The following is a 23,781-nucleotide window of genomic DNA, read 5'->3' on the forward strand; positions in this document are numbered from 1 at the left end:
GTTGTGGCATATCCTAGAACATAATGAAAGTGATGTGAGGGGCTCTCTGGGTCCTGTCCTTACCACTCCACCAGGAACTGGATCTAGCACCCGGCATCCCGGGTCCCTTATGTCATGTCTCTGGTATGAGCTGGGGAGGAAGCAATGAAGACCATAGAAGTGGTTCCCTGTTAGACGGAGGTCTAGACAGAGCATGGGGTGCTCCTGGCTTCTGGGTGGCTTAATTGTACTGTCAATGGGATGTAAACCATGCAGATTCCCATGGAGGATAGTATTCATGGGCTCTCCATGTGTCATGGCTTGGGCAGTGAGAGAAAATTGATAAATTTATTCTTGGGAGGGTTTTAAGCCTTTTAAAGTAGTCACAAGTACAGAGACGGAGCACATAACTTGATTTGCTAGGGACAGTCCTGGTTTGTGCTCCTAGCCCTGGCACGATGCTAGAGAGAGTTCCCTCCATCTGTGAAAGTGTCCCAGTTCCAATGATAAATACCCTGGTCACCATAACAAGGAACTGGAATGTCCCAGTCCGGCAATGCAGAACCCGCTTGTCCATCCTGGGCACTGGCCCAGTCACAGCTCCTGCCACAATTTCTACCCTTTTTTGTATACCTTTGGAACTTCTAATGTCTATAGGACCATCAAAATCTTAATGTGCCATGTGGGATATCTTGAATGACCCGGAGAAATATCCCTGACAGACCTGACAGATTTTGTTTCGACCTTGCTTGCATCCTAAGACAGAGAGAAAGCCGTACTGATGACCTGGGCATTGCCCAAAGCAGGCTTGGGGAAGTTCTGTCCCTCATGATTTAAGAATGAAAGGCTAGGCTCCATATAGGGGGGACTTCAAAGTCCCCCATATAGTAGCATTAATATTAGCAACATTTTAATAGTTAATGTTCAACATATAAAATTTAAAATAGTATTTACTCCATGTGAAGCACTGTGCTAAGTACATTTCCTGTGTTACCTTAATCTATCTTTTTTTGAAGCTTTAGATTTTTTTGGTTGGTCAGGGTTTTTTTAAATTTTTTATATTTCATTGTTTAAATTATTATGGTTGTTCTACTCTTTCCCTCTTTGCCTCCCTCCACTGAACCCACCCCCACTGCTTCCATGGTCAGCCCCCACTCCATTGTCCATGTCTGTGGGTCCTTCACATATGTTCTTTGACTAATTCCTTTATTTTCTTTCAATCGCTCCCTAGCTCCTGCCTCCCCTCTCACAGCTGTCAGTCTATCCCATGAGTCTATGCCTCTGATTCTGTCTTGCTCATTATTTTATATGAGGTCTGTCCAGAAAAAGCCCAGTCATTGTTAATATAAAGAGAACAGTTTTTATGACATTGATATAAATTGGCAGCCAAGGAGAGTGGACTGGAGTGTGGATGTGTGAACAATGATGACTTCACTGTACTAGTTGGTGGGGGCAGTAAATGCCATTGAGTGAGTGTGTGTACTGTGCAGTTGTCACACTCAAAATGACTGAGTGAGTAGAACAATGAATCTACATCAGATTTTGTGTTAAGCTTGAGCATTCCTCCAAGGAAACTATTCAGATGACTCAGAAGGCTTTTGGAGATAATGCAATAAGTGATCAGCAGGCACGTCATAACAATGAACCTGCTCCTGTATCGTGTCGTGTGCAGTTTTTTGGCAAAACTTCAAATCACCCAGCTGACTCAGCCTCCCTACGGCCCAGATTTGGTTCCCTGACACTTCTGGCTTTTCTCAAAACTAAAATCACATTTGAAAAGGAAAATATTTCAAACCATGGATGAGATTCAGGAAAATATGATGGGGCAGCTGATGGTGATTCCAACAAAGGATTTTGCGGTGTTTTGAACAGTCGAAGAGATGCTGGGAGAGCTGTGCAAGGTCCCAAGGTGACTGCTTTGAAGGGGACTGAGGTGTCATTGCCTCTGTGCAGTGTTTCCTGTATCTTGTCTCTTCAATAAATGTTTCTATTTTTCATATTACACAGCTGGATACTTTCTGGGCACACTATGTATTATATGTGTATGTGTGTGTGTGTGTGTGTGTGTGTGTGTATCTTATTTTTGTCCAGATTATCCTGTTTTGGACGTGGCTTGTGGCTAGAATGCAGTTTTCCTAAGGCTCAATCTACTTCTGATTTGTCCCATTTGCTAGACTGCTACCCCCCAGAGGTTCCACTGACAACTTTGTTTGCTGGGGTTCCTTCCCTGGAAGGCCCTCAGCTCTAACTTTCATCTCCTTGGCACCATGAGACTCCAAGAAACTCTCACAGGTTTCTGCTTAGAATTTTAGAGACATTCAATTACAACAAGCAAAGAGCAATGTGCACCATACAGTCTTTCAGATAAAATACCGTGGGCGTTCAGAAACAGCAGCGGGTTTCTAGTTGTGGTGAGGGGGGGAAACCAATCCCTGGTAGCATTTGAACTAGAACTTGAAGGAAACCAAGATATTGCAATAATGAGTCGGATGGAGAAAGACAAGTACTCTATGATTTTACCTATCTGTGGGACCTAAAAAAAAGACAAAATTAGCAAACCACCAAAACAGAAAACAAACTCACAGAGAGAGAGAAGAAACTGACGGTTGACAGATTGGTGGGGGAAAAGGGGGAAGGTATGAAGAAGTACAAATTAGTAGTTACAAAATAGCCATGAGGATGCAAGGTACAGTGTAGGGAATATAATCAGTTATATTCTAATAACCATGTACAATGCCTGGTAGGTACTACACTTATATGGGGATCACTTCATAAATTGTATATATGCATAATCACTATGTTGTACATCTGAAACTAATATAATATTGTATGTCAGCTATAACTGAAAAAATTTTTAAAGTAAAAAAAAAAGAAATATCATTACATTCCTTTACCTTAATAGAGAAACGGCATATTGTTCCATATTAATTTCCAATATAGCCCAAACTTTTTGAAGAATATCTGCAACACCGACATTTTCCTTTGTGTCTAAAAATAACAATGAAAGTAATAATATAAAAGCTGTAAGATGTCCAAGAAATTATTTTATTCAAAGTGCTCCTTTCGCAGAAGAAGCTGAAACTCACGAGTCAGGTGGGCCTAAAACCATAGGCTTAATTAGCAGCAAAATAATTTTTAAAATGTAAAGTTATGTCCCTCAGTTGAAAGCTTTCTCACCAGTTTATGCTTCTCCTTTTATTTTTAGGGCAGAAATTATAAAGTGTTCTTTGATCTAATTGAAATACTCATTAGTGAGTTTATGTCAGATCTTTCTATCACACCAAAAACTCCTTATGAAAGTGCTTATGTCAGAAAAGTTAATCCATCCACTTTTTCTAAGAAACAGTGGCTAATAGGATTATGGCAAATTTCAATCTAAAGCCTAATCTAGAAAATGGTTTATGATGAAATGATTTGGCAAGAAAAATGCCAATCCATAGTACACGCTTCAAATTTGTTGTAAGAAAAGAAACTGACATTCTTTCTAATTATTCCGTATGAATTTCTTCACAGGACTCAGCAGTGCGTGCAATGAACACCTTCACATGTTTACTTGTGCATCATACGCTGACCACAACTAGAACACAAGGCTCATCAGATGAGACCCCTTGTCAGCTTTACTAATTTCTCTAAGGCCAGAATTTAGAACAGTGCCATGCATGCAAGAATTATTCAATAATTATGTGCTGAGTGAAAGACATACAAATACTATCAAAACACTTTTGAGTGGCTCACATTTTTGTCTCCATAAAGAAATAAAAAATCATTGTATGAGTATAATTTTTCCATAGCATATATAGATAAGAAAAAGTCGATTTGACCATAGTCATTTTGATATGTTTATAATTATTTTTAATAGAAAAATATAAAAATCGGGCAAAAGCAATATTTTTTATCACAAAACTATGCAATGTAGTTTGGTTGTTTTACATTCACCTATGTGTAGTTTTCACTGCTTAGGTAAACATTTTAATGACTCTCATTAATGTTTCAAATAGAGATGTTTCTTACAATAAAATATTCCAATACGCTCAAAGATTTCTACTAGACATAAAGCTTCTCCTAGGAACATGTAAACAAAAAAATGGAGAATGAAAATAAGTAAATTTTCACCTCTGCAGTGTTTTACTCTAGGCTGTTCACATTTTTCAAAAAATATTTTGTTTTATATGCATAAGTCTATCTGATTTAATAAATATACTAGTATGCTTAAAATGCATTTTATGCCTTCCAAATGCACGTCACTGTGGAGTACATGGAAGCCTCTCCGCTCAATGTAATCATTCTTCCATTCATTCGTCCATTCATTCGTTCATTCATCCATTCATTCTAGCAGCAAGTATCTGCTCTGTGCCCACTCTGTGCCAGGCATGGTGCTAAATTCTGGGGACAAGGGAGTGAAGGTATTGACAATGCACCTTGACCTCAGGGAATTTCAATATTTACAGAGATGAAAATAACCAGCCTATCCATAAAGATGACTCGAATACTTTTCACTAATACACAAGCAAATATTCATTTATATACAGGCAAGTCCACTTTGTAAGTGACTGATCATTTATACCTGGTGTCCTAGCTTTCAGAAGCAATCTGACATAAGTCCCTCTCCACATGGCTTGAATTTTAACTGCTGCTGCTGCTATTTCTTCGTCGTCACTTATGGGCACGCAGTATTTAACATCCACCCATTCTGCCGGGGAGAGAAAAACAAACTTTGTACTGAGAGTTCCATTTAGAACCCCTTCCCCAGGGTTCAATGCCCTTAACTACTAAAGCCCTCTGACACGTGGAAGGCCGCAGCCACAGACCTGCCCTTGTATTTAATAGTGGGCTCCGGACACGGCCCTGTTTTAGACAGCACCCCGGTTGAAGGTGGCACACTGAATGCGGACATCGCAGTGAACCACCATGGGTTCTTCTGAGAAAGGAGCATGCAGTTTCTCTCAAAATTAAAAGAAAATGTTAAAATGGTAGAAATAGAGAAGAGGAAAGGACTACTGCTTGGATCAGAAGAACTTACAAGAATTCTTCAAATCATACTGCACATTGTACTGAGTTTCACACTTTTTAAAGTCAGGAACAAACAAACCAGGGAAACCTGGGATGGATGTGGGGTGGGGGACATACGAAAGAGCCTTGGAACCCTGGACATGGCCCAGAGCACAGCCAGAACTCCACAGCCGATGGTGTGGACTGTTCTAACTACTCCACACACATTCTGAGTGCATGTTTCTCACATTATTTCTCTCCTATAAGCCTAGAAGTTCCTTTGTCAAATAAATATCTAAAATTGATGAGTACCTGAAGGAGCATCTTCCGAGGAAGAGGAATCGAGTACATCCAACTCCAAAGTCATAGCACGGAATGCAAATTTAAAGTTTGAAGGAGGCTTTGTTATTTGAGTTTTTTTCATTAAACGCCACAAGGAAAGATGGAAAACCTAAAACAATACATCAGTGTACTTTTTTCAAACCAAAAAAATATTATTACCTGGTTATAGAGGCTCTAAAAGGCCTTAGGTACACTACAGATTGTAAAGATGTATTTCTCAGTTATACACACCACCTAAAAGAGGACTCTCCAAAGTTCTTACTCACCCAGTAGAAAACCAAAATAATGACTTGACAATTTTTAATTTTATTACATTTTATCATAATAACGATGTCTATAATGTATACTCATTTGAAATGTAACACTAAACTGGCTGAAAAGATACAGTGTAAGATTAATAAATATGGTCCTTGAGCTTAAATAATTTAAATACAGCATTGCATTGATTCTAAGACACCATCCATTGTAAGACACACTAATATTTCATGCGCTACAACAAGGTAGACTATTTAGAGGGGGGGTTTAATCACTTTCCTGTCATCTATGAGTGTTTACTTCATATTGAAAAAGCTCTTCTAGATTTAGACAGTCTTTCATCATGTATCACACTTAAACATATATGAAAAATAAGCTACATAAATTGGTTAAATATTCCAGAAATTTATTCACATTCAAACTCTTACTTCCACAAATCACTTTTTAAAAATACTTAACGTCTGCTTTTCTTATCTAATTTGTTGTTTTGGTTGCCAAAGGCTTTGATGATGCCTCAGTGCCTAAAGAGTGTTCTACTTTGGACCCTGGGCATTTTCTCAAGCTATGGACCCCCATTCGGAGAATGTGGTGCTGGCTTGTTCTTGATCTTACCAAGGAGGAATGACAGAATATTTTTAGACTGCAACACAAATACATATTCCTTCTTCTAATGTTTTTCCACATATTTTTTTCAGAAATGCTGAGCAACTCCACGTATCCAGTCAAGCCACTGGGAATAACAATGAAGCCAAAACAATTTGCTGCTAGCTTACTTTCAGCTCTTTACCTGTGCACAGGGCGTGATGTGCTGGGTGGATTACTCAGAGTCCCCAGGGTACTGTTTGTGTGACTTTTTGCCAGTCACACCTTTTTTTGTTTGTTTGAGCCCTGAGGGAGTCATTTTTGATGTGTGTGAGGAAAATCCCTCTCCCTTCATGGTTTTTTTTTTGAGAGTCTCTATTATGCCATTTAATTCTCTTCCCCAAAAGATCAGGTATTTGTCAAACAATACATACAAATATATGTATTTTTTTTAAAGAAGTCACAAAATAAACCCTTGTGAACAAGACCATGCATGCACGCACAGAGGATTCTGGAGGCCGCCTGACACTTATAAGAAACAACTATAAGGAACTGCCAATTGCAAGATACACTGATTTCACTCTGATATTAAAGTGTGAAAAGAAACGTGCATCATAGAATTAGTAAAATACAGTGCCCGTCAAAGCCAAATGACTAATACATTCCTGCTCGGTTCATATTTTCTGACAACTCCTCACCCTTCCCCGTATGTACCCAGACGGACACGGGGAGGCACGTTTTTTTCTCTCTGGAGCACATGCACCTCACCCCTCTCTTCTCCCTGGGTACAACACTAAAGGCATGATTCACGAAAATAACTGATTCGCTAGACTTCATAAAATTAAAGATGTCTGCTTTGTAAAGGAAAATGTCGAGAGAATGTCCAGACAACCAGAGAGTGAGAGAAAATATTTTCAAAAGATACATACGATAAAGAACTATCATTCAAATTATACAAGGAACTCTTATAGCTCAACAATAAAAAAACAAACAACCTCATTTAAAAATGCGTCAAAGAGCTTAACATACACCCCACCCAAGAAGACATACAGACGGTGAATACACCTACGAAAAGAGGCTCCACGTCGTATGTCATTAGGGAAATGCAGGTTAGAACGACGCTGAGATACCACTGCACAGTTGTTGGAACAGCCAAAACCTGAGGCACAGACAACACCTAACGCCGCGAGGATGCGGAGCAACAAAGCCTTCTTTCATTACTGGTGGGAATGAGAAAGGGTGCAGCCACTTTGAAAGAAAATTTGGTGGTTTCTTACGAAACAAAATGTGCTCTTACTATAGGATCCAGCAGTCATTCAACGTAGTTAAAAACTTATGCACACACACCTAATACATGGATGTTTCTAGCCACTTTATTCACAACTGCCAAAACTCGAGAGCAACCAAGACATCCTTCCGCGGGTGAATGGATAAACGGCGGCCCATTCAGACAACGCCGTATTTTTCAGTGCTAAAATAATGAGCTATGAAAAGACGTGGGGGAATCTTAAGGGTATATACTAAGTAAAAAGATGCAATGTGTAAAGGCTACATCCTGTGTGACTCCAGCTGTATGACATTACGAAAAAGGCAGAGCTACGGAGACAGTGAAAAAGCTCACTCGTGGCCAGGAGCTGGGGTGAGGGAAGACTGAATAGGTAAAGCGTAGAGGATTTTTAGGGCAGTGAAAACCTTCTGTGTACCACCGTAATGACGGATACATGTCATTACACCTTTGTCTAAATCTACAGGAGGGACAACACTAGGAGCAATCCCTAATGTAAGCTACGGACTTGGGGAGATTGTGATGTGTGAATGATCAGTTCTAACAAAGGTCCCTTTGTGCTGGGGAACACTGACAATGGGAGAGGCTGTACCTGTGTGGGAGCATGTGGGACATCTCTGGGCTTTCCTCTCAGTTTTTCTTTGAACCCAGAACTGCACTAAAAAATAAAGCCTTTAGTAAAACAAAAGTTAACCAGGTGCCATATATTTTTATCTGCTACATCGGCAATGCCATTCCCAAGGGGACGTTTCGCAATGTCTGAAGTTATTTTGTAGTTGTCTAAACAGGATGAGGCCGGCATCTTGGGGGTATAGGCCAGCCATGCTGCTGTAGAGTGTACAGGGCACGGGGCAGCCCCACAACAAAAACCATCAGGCCCCAAATTCTGAGAGTGTCTTGGCTGAAAAACTGAGTCCTAGAAGGTACCACGAAGTCCCGCTGTTTCAGTCTCTCAAGGGTTTCGGTGGAGCCAGAATTCTACTCAGCCCCAACAGAAGGTTTAACCATGGGAAGTTAACGCCCCAGAGAGCAGCCATCTGCAGTGGGAGAGGGTTGGTGGCTGTGTCCCAATCTCCCATCCTGAAGCGGGAGCCTTCTGAGGGATGCCCCACAGTCCACCAGAGTTCCCTGGACAACTCGGCCCCAGCAGCCCACAACCCCAAACACCACACACCCGTTAACCCAGGTTTCCGTCTTTCTCCTCTCATTCTGTCTGCCCCAGCCGTTCTGGTTCCCAAAGCCACTTCCCCCTAAATTGTCTCCATCCAAAATACTTCCCAGACTCTGATTTTGGGGGTCACTTTACGTAAGAAAGCATCCTAAGAACATCATGGAGGGAGTGCGCTTACCCTGAAGTGCTGCGTGGTGAGCTCTTTGTTGTGCAAGGGCACAGGGTAGTGGGCTGTCTGCAGGTCCTTCATAGCCGCAGAAAGTTTATCCTTATCTTTGAAATTAGCAATCACATTGCCGACAGCCTTCAGAATCGTTAGTGACTGCTCTGTAAATCGGTAGCTCTCCTGGGAAGAAAGAGCATCGCGGCCAGCCTCACTTTGACTTAATTAACTGTAATTAGGTTTACAAAAATCTAGTATCTGTTAACATATGAAACTTCTATGCCAGGGATGATTCACAGAGAACTTCTTTCATCAAGGCGGTCTGCTCAGAGAGATAACACAAGGAACTTGAGTCCCGCTGTAGCAGGAACACGTGGGAAGATGACCTACCTGACACTGGGGGCCAAGGGAAATTTCTCCATGGTATTGACATCCAGACTTAGACTGAAGGATGTTTAAGGGCTATTCTGACAAAACTGTGGGGTCTGAGGACAGATGGCCAGAGAGGAGCTCAGAAAAAGAGCAATGGGGATAAAAAAAGACAAGAGAGTGAGCTGGCTGGCTCCACCCTGCTATACTAGGAGGAAACAGTAACAGCAAGAAAAGGATAGCCCAGATCACTCACAACAGCCCAGATATGGAAAGTATGTGTCCCTTAGTGTGTGAGTGGATGAAGAAGAGACCACACACACACACACACACACACAGAAGACCCTGCAATTGTGACAGCATGAACGGACCTTGAGGACATTGTACTGAGTGAAGTAAGTCAGACAGAGAAAGACAAATACCAATTCATGGTATCACTTATATGCAGAATCTAAAAAAAACCCGTCAAACTCATAGAAACAGGAGAAAAGTGGTCACAAGGTGCTGGGAGGGAGGGAGTAGAGGGGGCTTGGTGAGCGGCTGTAGGACGAGTCAGGTGTGAGGACCTAATGGAAAACACGGTCCCTGTGGTTGATAACACTGTATTGTATAACTGGAATTTTCTAAGGGGGTGCAACTTAAACATTCTTGCCCACAAAATTAAAAGGTATATATGTGAGTTGATGGATGTGTTCATTAACTAGGTGGGGCTATCCTTTACGATGTAAATGCACATCAAATCATCAGGACATACACTTCCACTATCTTACAATTTTATTTGTCAATTACACCTCAATAAAACTGGGGTGGGGGAATAATGCCAGAGTGCAGTAAGTCTGTAGTTTGGAACAAAAAGGATTGAACCCTGAGGAGCTGGTTTCTTGTCTTGATGTTGTGCGGTGGGGAGTGGAGGAGTTGCCCAGCGCAGAGGCTGCTTGGAGGCAGCCTGGAGCGTGCAGTTGGCGGAAAACTTTGTTACTCCTATTTTTGGTCTTTTCCTAGTGGGCGCCTGAGCGAGATCATTGTCCCGTGGCTTCCTGCAGAAATTTTGAGGAGAAGCCCACCAGGTGTCCTTGGATGGCACCGACTCCCTGCTGGGGTGAGAAGCTGATGGAAACCAAGGCCACCGCCTGCCACTGAATGCACTCGTAGCTACGCTACCTCCTTCTGCCACGCTCCCTACAGCCTGTGGTGTTTCTCTGCATGAAACTGTGATTGTAAACGTTGTCTGGTCAGCTGGCAGCACAGGGAGTGGCCAAGTATGGCTCTGAATAGCTTGAGCCTCTGCTTTTGGACCAGCCTGCCTCCTCTCCTTCTTCATTAGAACCAGAGAAGGGGCTCATTAATACCCTGCCTGCCTTAAGCCCCAATAATTCTTATAAAATGGAGGAGTGGATAACTCCTCCATCTTATAGATGGAGGAGTTTGATCATAGACCAAAATAACTAAGCACCTAGGAAGTTAAAGCACCCAATGAAACAAAGAAAGCGGATAACCCAGGCTATCTAAAGCAGTTTGTTTTTAGAGAGAAAATACAAACAAGAACTTAAAATTTCATGGGAGAAATGTAATCAAGGGGATGAGGGGACATCTATTTACAGGATGTCTATTTATAAGCTTGGCTTGTTGATCTTCCTCTGCGTCCGTTGAGTAAGAGAACCCTGGTGAGAGATGGTGCGGCAGAGATTGGAACCAGCCATGGGCAGACCTGAACAGCCACTGGCCAGAAAGACAGGGATGCGTAACCTGAGCGTGCGTGGGCCATGACAATACAGCAGAAGGGAGCTGGTCCTAAGCCACCTTCTTGCTACCCTGACCAAGAGGTTTACTGTCTGGCTGAGAAAGTCTCATCGAATTAATACGAAAACGTGCTGGGTGGAGACGGGTCAGCAGTGGGGAGGGCTAAAGCAGTAGGAAGGCCCCGTGCAAATCTTCCCCCCAAAGGTCCACACTGACATATCTAGAGCGTGTGCTGCTTAGAGGGCATCTAAAGACAGGTGCTCAGGGGAGGAGGTGGCCCCAATCACCTCCTCTCTTCTTCCAGAAACGAAGGAGAGGCCAAGAGGAGACAGAAGAGATGAAGATGTGAAACAGCCTTCCATGGATGTTCTCCCCGCAAATCTCAGAAACATACACTTCAAATTCTTCAGGGCAAGGAAAAAGTATTTCATTAAAATTTTAAACTGTGTTAAAAAGGACTGTGCCTATCCTGTGTACTCCCAAATGAAATGTGACGTGTTCACGGGTGTGAAAGAGGATTCAACAGAGCAGAGGGTAAGGTAGTTCGGGGAGAAAAACTAAAGTTATTTTATGTGTACCCTACAAGGTTTAGAGTGTTAACTGTGCATGTCATATTTGGGGATTTCTTGCAGAATATATTTGAGAGTTTTAAAAGGTCAAATAAAGTGGATAAGTTGACCACAAAATTAGAATAGGATTGAGTTCAAATTATTTGAAAATAAGGCACACACACAGAAAGTCACAGTTGCTAAAATATTTACCGGCTCGAAGTTGGGCAGCACCGCATCTTCATCCCCGACGACAAAAGGCACCATGCCACAGACATGCAAGGAGTGACCTACTGGGGCGTACACAGTGAGGAGCAGCAAATGTCTCCTAGAGAGAATGGACAGTGGATGAAAACGAGGGTTTTCTGTGTTGGAGTTGTCGCCCCTGGGTGTTTCCTGATGGCAGTGCGTGCTCCAAGTCAACACTAGTACGCGGTCAACTCCTTAACACTGATGTGGAATAAAGACCTTTGCATTTTCACCTTAAAGAACCACTAGATAGATATCATGGATCCCGCACTTCACTAACAGTCAGACAAAAAGTTACACTAAATGACAAATCTGCACGCCTTGGAGACATCTCCCACACACCACCTTCCCACTGTCAAAGAGTCCTCCTGATTTTGCCCTAACAGCCATAACGCATGGTGGTGAAGGGCTTTGCAGACCGCACAGTGTTTTTCTCACAAATACATAATGTCATGCATATGTTCTGTGCCTCTCCTAGTAGGCTGCAGTGTCCTTGAGAGAAGAGACCTTCATTCCCTCTCAGTTAAGGAATAGTTGCAGCATGTTCAAAATGGACGCGCTGACAGGGTAAGCCAAGCAGAGGAAAACAAGAGCATGAGAAGATTGTTCCTTGGTTCCCTGCCCTCAGTTTTCTCCATGTAAGAGAACTCAGAAGGAGTAATGGTTTCTGAGTGAGTCTCACCCTGACAGAGCTTTTAGGGCAGAGGTGAGAAATAGTGCAGTTTCAAAATTTATAATCATAAGAAATATTAGATGCTTGCCATAGATAATTTTAGCATTTGATTTTGTTGCTTATGCTTTTCTTTTGTATTAGAGCCATAGCTTGTCACGGATCTCATGGAATTAACTTGATTGATCTTGGGATATCCAGAAAACAATATTTGTTTCACCTGAAATATGAGGCAATATATTAAATTTTATTTATCAAAATCAAGAAAGTCTTTTGAGCCCTGGCTGGTGCAGCTCAGTGGATTGAGCGAGGGCTTAAAAACCAAAGGATTTTGGTTCCATTTCCAGTCAGGGCACATGCCTGGGTTGCAGGCCAGTTCCCAGCAGGGGACCCACGAGAGGCAACCATACATTGATATTTCTCTCCCTCTCTCCTTCCCTTCCCCTTTAAAGATAAATTAATAAATTTTAAAAAGTTGATTATGTGTATTTCTTTAAAATGGAAAATGTGATGCAATTAGCCAACTTTTCCTTAATCAAAAATGAAACTACAAGTAAAATTAAAAACAAACCACAGATAAAACCATAGGTTGGCAGGAGAAAATGTTCTGTTTCACAACTAGTTTTAAATAAAATTATGGTTTTGTCAAGGACTATAATGAGATTTACTGGAAAACTAAAATGGAATTTTCAATACATGAATTTTAGGTAATGTTGATTGAACATGTCTAAACCATTTGTTTTCTCATGAAAGAAATGACCAGACTCTGACAAGTATGAGCCTTACAAAAGGGGATTTACTGTACCACATTTTTTCCCAATGTTTTCGTTCGCATGAATCATAATGATAGACGTGATTTTTATCAAATTACTTTAGGGAACAATTTCCAAGTTTCCATATTGTTAAAGTATTTAGTAATCAACATCTTACAAGGCTTGAAAAAATCCTTAATATGAGAAAGTTGAAGTCACCCCATACCCGACAGGCAGGCGAACCACCGCTGCCTTGGTGGCGTACGTATGAATCATCAGAACAAGGTCACGTGGCTTCAGAGACTTCCAAGAAAATGTTTCAACCGTAAGTAGTCCAGGCTCTATCGGGGGGCTGTCTTTTGTTAAAGCTAGAAAAAGGGAAAAATGTTAAACTTTTGTTGTGAAAATATAGCTGGCCTTTACCTCACAACATTAATAACAATAATGTCAACATCAGGAAATAGAAATTCTATAAAATATTCATAAAACAATATCAATTACTCTGGGTAATCAATTATTGAAAATAATACTCAAGTGGAACCCAGATCTTCCTCCCTGTCCTATTTCCTCATTAAATCAACCCCTCAGGTGAAGAAACCAGGAAAGGGAAGGTTCAGAAAAGGAGGACAGACAAGGACGTTCCACTGCAGTACACCACTGCTTTTACTACCTCTGCCTGTAATTACAATATATCTCTAGATGCAATTTTAAAAAAAGACACCACATCTGGGGAAATAAGAGATTTTCCTAAGATGGTGACGAAGAAAGGTCAACGTAGCTCATTCCTTATCTAAGTTTTACTTTTGATTTTTAGCTTTGACTATGGGTAGAAAGAGCAAATAATTCATATAAAGTTAATCTGAATATTGTTTGCTCTTGAAATAAATAAACAATATTGATCCTTTTTCATCCAGAGCTGGGGGCAAAAACTTTCTAAATTAAAAATTATTGAAAAAAATTGACAGAGAACATTGCATTGGTTTAAGATGAACAACAAAGTGATTTGATATGTGATATATTGTGAAATAATCATCACAGTAAGTTCAGTTATATCCATCACCACACATGACTTTTTTATTGTTATGAAAACTTAAAATCTCTCTTAGCAACTTTCAAAGATACAACATGGTATTTTTAACTATAGTCACCATGCTGTACATTAGGCTTCCAGGATTCATGTGTTTACCCTGTTTCCAGATAACACTCAAGTTGAGCATCTAAAGGGGGCAGTAACATAAAATGGAGTAAAGACAGCCTCTTCAACAAATGGTGTTGGGAAAACTGGACAGCCGCATGCAAAAAAATAAAACTCGAGCACCAACTTACACCATACACCAAAATAAATTCAAGGTGGATAAAAAACTTAAATATAAGCCGGGAAACCATTAAAGTCCTAGAGGGGAGCATTGGCAGGAAAATCTCAGACATTCCACGCAGCAATATTTTTACTGATACGTCCCCTAGAGCAAGGGGTATAAAGGAAAGAATACACAAATGGGAACTCATCAAAATTAAAAGCTTCTGCATGGCTAAGGAAAACAGTATCAAGATACAAAGAGAAGCAACTGTTTGGGAAAACATATTTGCCAATGATACCTCAGACAAAGGTTTAATCTCCAAAATATACAAAGAACTCAGTCAACTCCACTCAAAGAAGACAAGCAACCCGATTAAAAAATGGGCAGAGGACTTGAACAGACATTTCTCCAAGGAGGACATACAGAGGATCCAGAGACACATGAAAAGATGCTCAATATTGCTAGCTATCAGAGAGATGCAAATTAAAACCACAATGAGATACCACTTAACACCAGTCAGAATGGCTATCATAAACAAAGAAACAAACAACAAGTGCTGGAGAGGTTGTGGGGAAAAGGGGACCCTAGTTCACTGTTGGTGGGATTGCAGACTGGTACAACCACTATGGAAAGCAGTATGGAATTTTCTAAGAAAACTAAAAATGGACGTGCCTTTTGACCCAGCAATTCCACTGCTAGGAGTATATCCTAAGAACCCTGAAACACCAATCCAAAAGAACCTATGCACCCCGATGTTCATAGCAGCACAATTTACAATAGCCAAGAGTTGGAAGCAACCTAAATGCCCATTGGTCGATGACTGGATCAAAAAACTATGGTACATTTACACAATGGAATTCTATGCTGCAGAAAGGAAGAAGGAGCTCCTACCCTTTGCAACATCATGGATGGAGCTGGAAAGCATTATGCTGAGCGAAATAAGCCAGGCAGTGAAGGACAAATACCATATGATCTCACCTTTAACAGGAATGTAAACAACAAAACAAACAAGCAAGCAAAATGTAACCAAAGACACTGAAATACAGAACGTGCTGACAGGGTCCAGAGGGTAGAGGGGAGAGAAGCACAGAGTAAAAGGGGATGGACTCACATAAATAAGTATGAAGGACACATGGACAATAACTAAGATGGGGGGCGGAGATGGGAGGGGGGTGGGGAGCACTGGGGGGGTGCAGGGCTGGGAATACAAGAAAGAAAACTGTACTTGAACAAAAGTTAAATAAAAAAATAAAAATAAAAGATCTGGAACACACACACACGAAAAAAAAACACTCAAGTTGAGCATCTAAAGTCCTCACACGACCCAAAATAACTCTATGCACATAGAATTTAAATGTGGTAGGACATGGTATGGCTTAGGAGCTATCAGTCAGGTAGAAATACTAAGCCTATTCCACTAAAGATTGTAAGTTTATTAAACAAGTATTTATTGACCTCCTGCTACATACTAGACATCATTCAAAGCATATTTTGGTTGGCTATATTTTGTTTGAAAATCATAGCCTCTGCCCTCAAAGTTGACAAGACATTCAATGTTGACAAGACATTCAATATTGACAACTTAAAAAATATTTATTGGACCTCTATAGTGCCAGAGACTACTAGAGTTAGAGATAAATGCTGTGGGAAAACAGGCCAAATAAGGACTATTTCATGCATTAGCGTACGTGTGTGCAAGGGGCTGGTCTTAGAGAGGAGCAGGGACAGACGATCCATTAGAACAAGAGGGAAGGCTGACTGGGGCTGGTGAGAGTCCATTATGGGAAGATGAAGCAGGTCATTTCTGACTGTTCCCTATCTCTGCAGTGAACACTGTAGCAAGGTCATCAGTTGAAAATGAGCAAGGATGAGAGTGGGTATTGGACATCTGAAGAGAGAGATTTGAAGGTCTGGAGGAGTCTTCGTAAGAATGACGGTGGGAGGATGAGTGAACTGGAGAAATGTCATCAGTGCTGAGGGGTTTGGTTGTTGTTGTTGTTGTTGTTTGTTTGTGGTCTTTTTTTTCCTTTGGATCTGCAGTCCTCAGTTTAAAGTAGCTGATGATTCTTTTCTGTGATCACATTCAGCTTCTCTGATGTAACCATAGGTTTGGTGCAAAGTTCTACTGTAGAGCTCATTCAACCAACACCGTGATTTTGCAAGGAAAGTGAGAGGAGAGGGTTAGAACAATTGTGTTGAGATACCTGTGAGAATATAGTTACAATGGTGGGTCATGGAAAAGTATGTTGGGAATGAGAGAAATAAAGATGGGAGGAGAATGACAGGAAGTGGCAGGGTGGATGGATGGGGCCCCCAGAGAATCGTAGGAGTGAGAGTTCCAGGGAGAGTGAACTAGAGTCAGGGGGTGGTAGTCAGTGAACTTGAAATTGGAAGGGTTGAGATGATACAGTTATTGGTGCTGTGAGTTACAAAGTACAACCACAAAAGTAGGGATGTGGGATGACCAATGTGGGATGGAGAGAAGAGCTTCATGATTGTTGAATTAAAGAAGAAAGGATTCGTGCTCTTCAATAGGTTTTGAAAAACTCAGGGACGGTGGCTTCTGCGGGTGGAAAGATAGACAGAGTGACTGGGTGCGCCGAAGAGGTGCCCTGATGACTTCGGGCAGAGGTGTGGGTGGTGCGCGTGAGCACAAACCCCCGACGCCTGAGGAGTAAGAGGATCACGGGACACGGGGTCAACGTGGCTCCCCTAGAGTCTGAAGAGGAAATTAGTTGCCTTCATCCAGAGCCGAAACATCTCGTTACTGTATTTCCTCCGGAAAGAATGAAAACGAGCTGGGCCGTAAATCTGTAATTTCCTTGGAGCGTTCTCACCTCCGGATTCTCCCCAGCGCACCAACGCAGAAAAGCAAACCAGCAGTTCAATAGGTTTGAGACTGTCCACAAACAGATAGTAGGACACACGCTCATCTGAGAACTGCAAGAAATCAGAGCAACCAGTGAACTTAATATGCTTCTACGAACGCTGTATTCCCCACTTCTCATCATAATACAACACTTACCATTTACAGAGAGCTTCCTGTGTTCCAGACTCCAAAATTAAGCCCTTTGCAGGTTTCATGATATAAAGATAACCATACCGAGTGCATGTTGGCTGGGTCTGTAGGACCTGGGTGGGACTGACCCCCACACCAGAGAGTGAAAGTCCATCTTCATGAATAAAGAAGAAGGATATTCTTGTCCCAGAAATAACAGAGAGGAGGAGCCTGGACCCTGGCTGAGCAGGGTGCTTTGGGACAGTGGGTCCCTGGCAGGCACAGAGGCGGCAGAGTGACTTCGGCAGAGAGCAGAAGTGTCCAATGGGGATGCATTAAAGTCTTTTCCAGAGTGGTATGTGGAATAAGCCTTCTCTCCCTTCTTTCTATAATAGCTTCAGAAATATACCCGTTGTAGGCTAATGCACTAGGCTGGATTTTTGTTTTGGAGATGGAAGAAAATACTGAGCAAGACTGAAACTTCCCTAAAAGGACAGCCAGCCACGTAGGAGTTAGCAGACATGATCCCAACCCATTGGATATGGTACTCCTGATAGCCAGAATTATGGATGAAGAAACCGAGACACAGGGCGGGTAAGGAATTTTCCAACGAAAAGCTCACAGAGCTTGCAAGGATCTATTTCTTTACAGCAAGCAGTAAAGCTGAGATTTAAAAGTAGGTCTTCCTGCCAGACTCCAAGCCTGGGAGTCTCAATTGTTGTACTGTTATTGCCTCTCAGATTCTCAGTGCTTCAATATAATTTTGACTGATGGTATGTGTGTTAAATGAATTTAACTGTCACTATACTTTCAAAGCTTTTCATATTATTTTACCACAATATTTAAATAACCAGTTAAAATAGGGAAGAAAAACTTCTAGTAATACCATGAAGAAATGGAACTTATAATTTAATCAAATATGACAAGAATGCTAAAAAGGCCTGATAGAACATAATAATGTTTAAATGATTGCTTCCCCCAGTATTTTGCAATACTAAGCGTTTGACACTTCATTTCTTTGTTTCCGTTCAGCTCTAACATGCTGGCGATAGAGAGAGTCGTCTCAAATATTCACTGTCTAACTCTGTGAAGGACCCTGGATTGGCCAGCCCCATGTGCATGCCTGAGAGAGTTTTCAAAGCAGAGTTGTCATTTGCTGTCATTTTTCAGTCCGGGAATTTGGGGGAGGGTTGGCCCTGGGAGACGAGGTGAAAGGACTGACCTGGTGCCAGACAAGGCATCTTAGAGAGCCTGTGGCCTCGCCCTGGCACTGAGCACCCAGGGGACATACAAGGTGCCTTGGAGAGGCCTCGGGCTCCACCACCAGCCCCAGTTCAGCTGGCAGCGAATCAGGAATCCTGGCCTCAGACCATGACTAGGCCTTTCTCTTAGGCCATATTAAAGATCATTAAGTTTGGGTTCCAACAAACTCTAAGAAAGAGTTGTCATTTTCTCACATCACTGAGATGTGACATCAAGTGGGTAGGTGGCAGGATGGGCACCAGGAAGTGGTCAGGCTGTCAGAAGGGAGAGAGGTCAGTGTCTGGGTGGAAATAGGTCCTGCAGAGTGGGTACAGCCAGGGAACTTGACCCAGATTTTAGGGTCGGGGGAGGAGGTCCAACAAGGTGAAGGACATCCATGCTGTTCTGTAGGACTTGTAGGTGTCAGTTAGATGAAGACATAAAAGTGAAGAGGAATGAACTCCAAGCAGAGGGAATACATGGGAGGAAAGACCAGGAGTGTAAAGGATGCTCTGTTTTAGGGACTGCACACGCTTCGGTAGACATTTCACTGCAATCAAATACAGTGAATTTATTCATGTGATTCTTCATTTATTTATAAGTCAATGCTTTCTTAATGTGAATTTATATAATAATAAACCACTACAATCCGATGGATCACACTTGTGGGTAAGAGGTAGCAGGATTTTACTATTATTGGGGTAAGAGATGAGCATAAAACCTTAAGAATTTACCTTAAAATATAATTATGTTACAAGTTTAGAAATACTTGATACATTTGAACTTTTTTACTAGCGTGATTCAATCCAAGATTTAAGTATAAGAAGAGAAAGAGAATTAGAGATCTTGAATATTTACCTTGAATTCTGTTTTTTGGAAGTTAGTGCAATATGAACTTGGCTTGTGGAAAATACATATATTCCTGAAAAACATTATTTATAACAGGTCATTGTCATTATATGCAGCAGGCTATTATTACATGGTAAGTGTATTAGATTCAATTATGTGCTGTATAAGATAAAGACAAGTGAAAGTTAAAAAATAATAACTTACAGACAAGAAGAGTAGTTATCTGGGCCCGAGGGATGGGAAAAATAGGGAGAGGTTGATCAAAAGGTTCAAACTTTCAGTTTTAAGATAAATAAGGTTTGAAGATCTAATATGGAACATGATGACTATAGTTGATAACTCTGAATTGTATAATTGAAATTTCTAAGAGAGTAGAACTTAAATGTTCTCATTTTTTAAAAGTAAACATGTGATGGATATATTAATTAGCTCAATGGGGGGAGTCTTTCGCCATGTACACGTATATAAATTCAAAGCTATGTCAACTTTAAATATCGTAAAATTTTATTTGTCGGTCATACCTTAATAAATCTGGAGAAAAATAACAGTTGTATGGAACTAGTTGCCTAAAAGAGGAAAAGATGATCTGTGCTTCCCTCTTGATTAACAGATAAGTTTATGAAGGTAAGCTACAACTGGCCTGTTGTGGACCATTTTACCTGGTTTCAGGAATTGTAACTCGACCCCCTGTGGCTAAGGGCCAGGGATGACCTTTGGAATGCCAGCCGCAGGAGACAAAGCTTGTCTTAGGTAAATGCAGGAGACAAAGCTTGTCTCAGGTAGCAAATGCTGCCTCAGTTTCCTCCCTGCCCCCAAAGCTTGGTCAGAAGTCCATGAAGGGTAAGACCCCTCACAGCGGGGGGCAACCTAAGCCAGACTTGATCACATGGGAGGCCATGATGGAAGGACTGGGTGGGGGGGGGGGGATGCTGCAACAAAGAGCAATGGACTCTCACCACCCGGCTTTGAAATAGCCTGAATCCCCATGTTCTCTGGGAGAAGCGCTTCCTGGCTCTAATCCCCTTAAGCCTGAATACCTGTTGGGGAGGTGTGTCCTGGGGAAAAATCTGGCATAACAAAGACTTCCTGATAAACCTGTGAAATCTGCTCTGCTAAGAGTGCTTTCATTCATATGTTAAGAATTTGAGCAGGAAACTAAAACTCTCTGCCTAAAAGACTCTGACTCAGACTATCTACTGTTTGATCCTTGCTACCCTGTATTTCTGTGTATTACAACCCAAGAAAAGCCTCTGGAGGAAGGGGCTCAATACCTTTTTCCCCTGAGAAACTGGCCACTGCTCAAGGCCTTTTTCCTCTTGGAAAATGGTCACCTCTCCTCTCCAAGCAGATCACATCTTGTCTTATTTACTTTTATCCGTGGTGGTCAGGGTGGGGGGCATGCAGGAAAAGTTGCCCCAACACTGGCCTAAGTGTTTTTTATATAAACAATCAACTTAGCCATTTTTCTTTCTAACAGTTTTGCTTGATATTATATCAATGCCAGACTAGTATTGGCTTACTTACTTTAAGTAATACCTAAAAATGAGTAGCTTATATAGCTTCTATGTTAAATGCACTTGCAAAAATATATACTCACTGAAAGCATACACAGAAGTCTTCAAAATCCAACCATATTTCTTTAGAAACAGTATTATTTATCGCTGTGAATTCCTCCTGCGATCTGTCCAGTGTTGCAGTGGTCATGATAATCAGATCTCTTTCCAAACCCAGGCCCTCAGGTGGAAGGGCAGGGTCATTCAGTACAAAGTCCATGAGCTCATCTGTGCAAGGCAGAAAGCAGCCATGTGAACTCACCTGTGTTATTTAGTATCAAGTTACCAGGGCATGGAAAATCACAAAGGGGGGTTCACATAGCAAGGTCTATTTTTGAGAAAAGATTTACTGAGATAATTATTTACATGCGGGCCTCACATTTGCATACAGAGATACATTTTCATAATCTCAAAATATTTTATTTATAACGAGTCTATAAAATTCTCACTCAACTTTTGTAAATTTGTGCACACAATCTTTTTTTAAAAGATTTTATTTATTTATTTTTTAGAGAGAGAGGAAGAGAAGGAGAAAGAGAGAGAAACATCAATATGTGGTTGCCTCTTGCACACTCCCCACTGGAGACCTGGCCCACAACCCAGGCATGCGCCTTGACTAGGAATCAAACTAGTAACCTTTTGCTTCCCAGGCCTGAACTCAATCCACTGAGCTACACCAGCCAGGGCTGTGCACACTTTCTTTAGATATTATAAAGTTATAACAGAAATTAGCTAGGTTATGTACTTAAAATCTGCTATAGATAAACATTTATATGAGAGGGACGGCTCAGACAACAGAGGGAGAAATGAAAATTTGAAAGATCTACTATAGTTAATATATTTCAGTAAGTGACTACTTAATTGCTTCCTCACAGTTTATGGTTCCATAATCTTATTTCATGTTCATCAAGTAATCCCATAAAACTCTCACAGACTGCTTGTACCTGAGTCGGCTACCCACCACTTTTTCGGGACTAGAGGTTTCACCAAGTTTTCTTTCTTCAGGAACTAAAAACGTGCAATAGTTTCGGTGCTTTGATTACAGCATACATGCCTAAAGCACACAAACTTGACTCATGGGACTAATCAGATTGCCTTTTATTTTGACCTTAAACTTGAATTGAACGAGTGAGATTAGCTGGTTTTTCTCTCCCAGAGCAGATCAGCCTCATTACATCAGTGGGGACCAGGGAGAGAGGCTGCTGGGAGCCAGGAGCAGAGAGCTGAAGGCTGCCAAGAGGCGGAGGCCCCGTTCTGCTTTGATGTCTGTGGGGAAAAAATAGTCATGGGAAGATTATTAATTTACCTTTTCCTTGTGTGATTTGTGAAGCAATGTTGCTCTGTGAATTGAAAGGGGGCACATTAAGAAACCGTTAATAAATTTAACAAAAACTTACAGTTCTAAAGCACCACAGTTTATAAAAGTTCATATAGTCTTTTAAACATTGAAGAAGTCGATTTCTGAAAATACTAAAGCATACCATAGAACAGAGAATTTGTTTTTAACTTTAAAATTCAAAAGATGTGAATTAAATAATGTATTGGGGTGTGAGTTTGATATTAAAATACAGAATATCTGAGTGTATTAAATGATTGAATTTTATAATAAAAGTTAAATTAAAACAATAATATCTCTGGAGGTTCCTAAGCCTCTCCTCATTGTTTTGAATTCTCATTTCTTCATTCCTCTCTGGTCGGATGTTTCGTTCGGACATCTTTAAATGTTCCAACATCCGGATTATAGGGGTATCAGAAGGGGGAAAGAAATAGCCATGAGTGGACCACTTATTTGAACAAATAATAAAGGAGAACTTCCCCAGTCTGGCAAAGAAAATAGACTTCCAGGAAATCCAGGAAGCTCAGAGAGTGCCAAAGAAGTTAGACCCAAAAAGGAACACACCAAGGCACATCATAATTACATTAGCCAAGACTAAAATGAAGGAGAGTATCCTAGAAGCAGCGAGGGATAAGGGGACAGTCACCTACAAAGGAGTGAGTACCCATCAGACTGTCAGCAGATTTCTCAAAAGAGACCTTACAGGCAAGAAGGAGCTAGAAAGAAGTATTCCAAGTCATGAAATCCAAAGACCTACACCCAAGATTGCTCTATCCAGCAAAACTTTCATTTAGGTAAGGTCAAGTTCAAGGAGTTCATCATCACCAAGCCCTTATTATATGAAATGCTAAAGGGACTTATATAAGGAAAGGAAGATGAAAAAATATTAACAGTGAAAGGACAGCAAACACACAGTTATTAACAACCACACCTAAAACAAAAGCGGACCAAGAGGACAGCTAGATCAGGAGTGGAACCATAGAAATGAAGAACACATGGAGGGTTAGAAACAGGGGGGTGGGAGGAGGAGAAGGGGGGAGAAGGCACAGAAAATAGCATAGATGGTAGGTAGAAAATAGATGGGGGGGAGGGTGATAATATCGGGGGAAATATAGAATCTAAAGAAATTGAGGCACATGGTTATAAACTAAGGGGGGGAGAATAGTGGTGGAGGGAGTGTGCGGGTGGAGGGGAATGAAGGGGGGGAATAGAACAACTGTAATGGTATAATCAATAAAATATATTTAAAAAAACAATAATATCTCTAAGTAGACATATAACTTGGTATGAGTCACCTTCTTTTAAAAATACAGTTTGAATATAATAAGTTATGATTGGCAATTAGTGGCTAGAACTTAAAATGACCATAATTAGAATGGCTTCAAATTATAAAAATAATTCCTCAAAATTT

The 23,781-nt window shown here is 41.1% G+C and overlaps 1 protein-coding gene across 5 annotated transcripts in view; it reads right to left on the reverse strand.

The window, feature by feature from the left end:
• The window catches only part of ADGB (androglobin), a 122,902-nt gene that overhangs the window by 34,997 nt on the left and 64,124 nt on the right, over nucleotides 1-23,781 (reverse strand). For 3 of the 5 annotated variants that reach the window (XM_037034800.1, XM_037034801.1, XM_037034798.1), the window contains 10 exons: nucleotides 22,341-22,374; nucleotides 21,079-21,262; nucleotides 19,491-19,554; nucleotides 17,230-17,332; nucleotides 13,321-13,462; nucleotides 11,637-11,751; nucleotides 8,782-8,949; nucleotides 5,281-5,419; nucleotides 4,544-4,672; nucleotides 2,874-2,967 (listed from right to left, as the gene is read on the reverse strand). In XM_037034800.1, the coding sequence (XP_036890695.1) occupies nucleotides 2,874-2,967; nucleotides 4,544-4,672; nucleotides 5,281-5,419; nucleotides 8,782-8,949; nucleotides 11,637-11,751; nucleotides 13,321-13,462; nucleotides 17,230-17,332; nucleotides 19,491-19,554; nucleotides 21,079-21,262; nucleotides 22,341-22,374 (1,172 nt within the window). The remainder of the gene's footprint in view (nucleotides 1-2,873; nucleotides 2,968-4,543; nucleotides 4,673-5,280; nucleotides 5,420-8,781; nucleotides 8,950-11,636; nucleotides 11,752-13,320; nucleotides 13,463-17,229; nucleotides 17,333-19,490; nucleotides 19,555-21,078; nucleotides 21,263-22,340; nucleotides 22,375-23,781) is intronic. The other 2 variants (XM_037034802.1, XM_037034799.1) reach the window with 1 other exon arrangement.

This window comes from Sturnira hondurensis, unplaced genomic scaffold (genome assembly GCF_014824575.4).
Source record: "Sturnira hondurensis isolate 20B ecotype Veracruz unplaced genomic scaffold, ASM1482457v3 Scaffold0022201, whole genome shotgun sequence".
In the NCBI taxonomy this organism is placed as follows: domain Eukaryota; kingdom Metazoa; phylum Chordata; class Mammalia; order Chiroptera; family Phyllostomidae; genus Sturnira; species Sturnira hondurensis.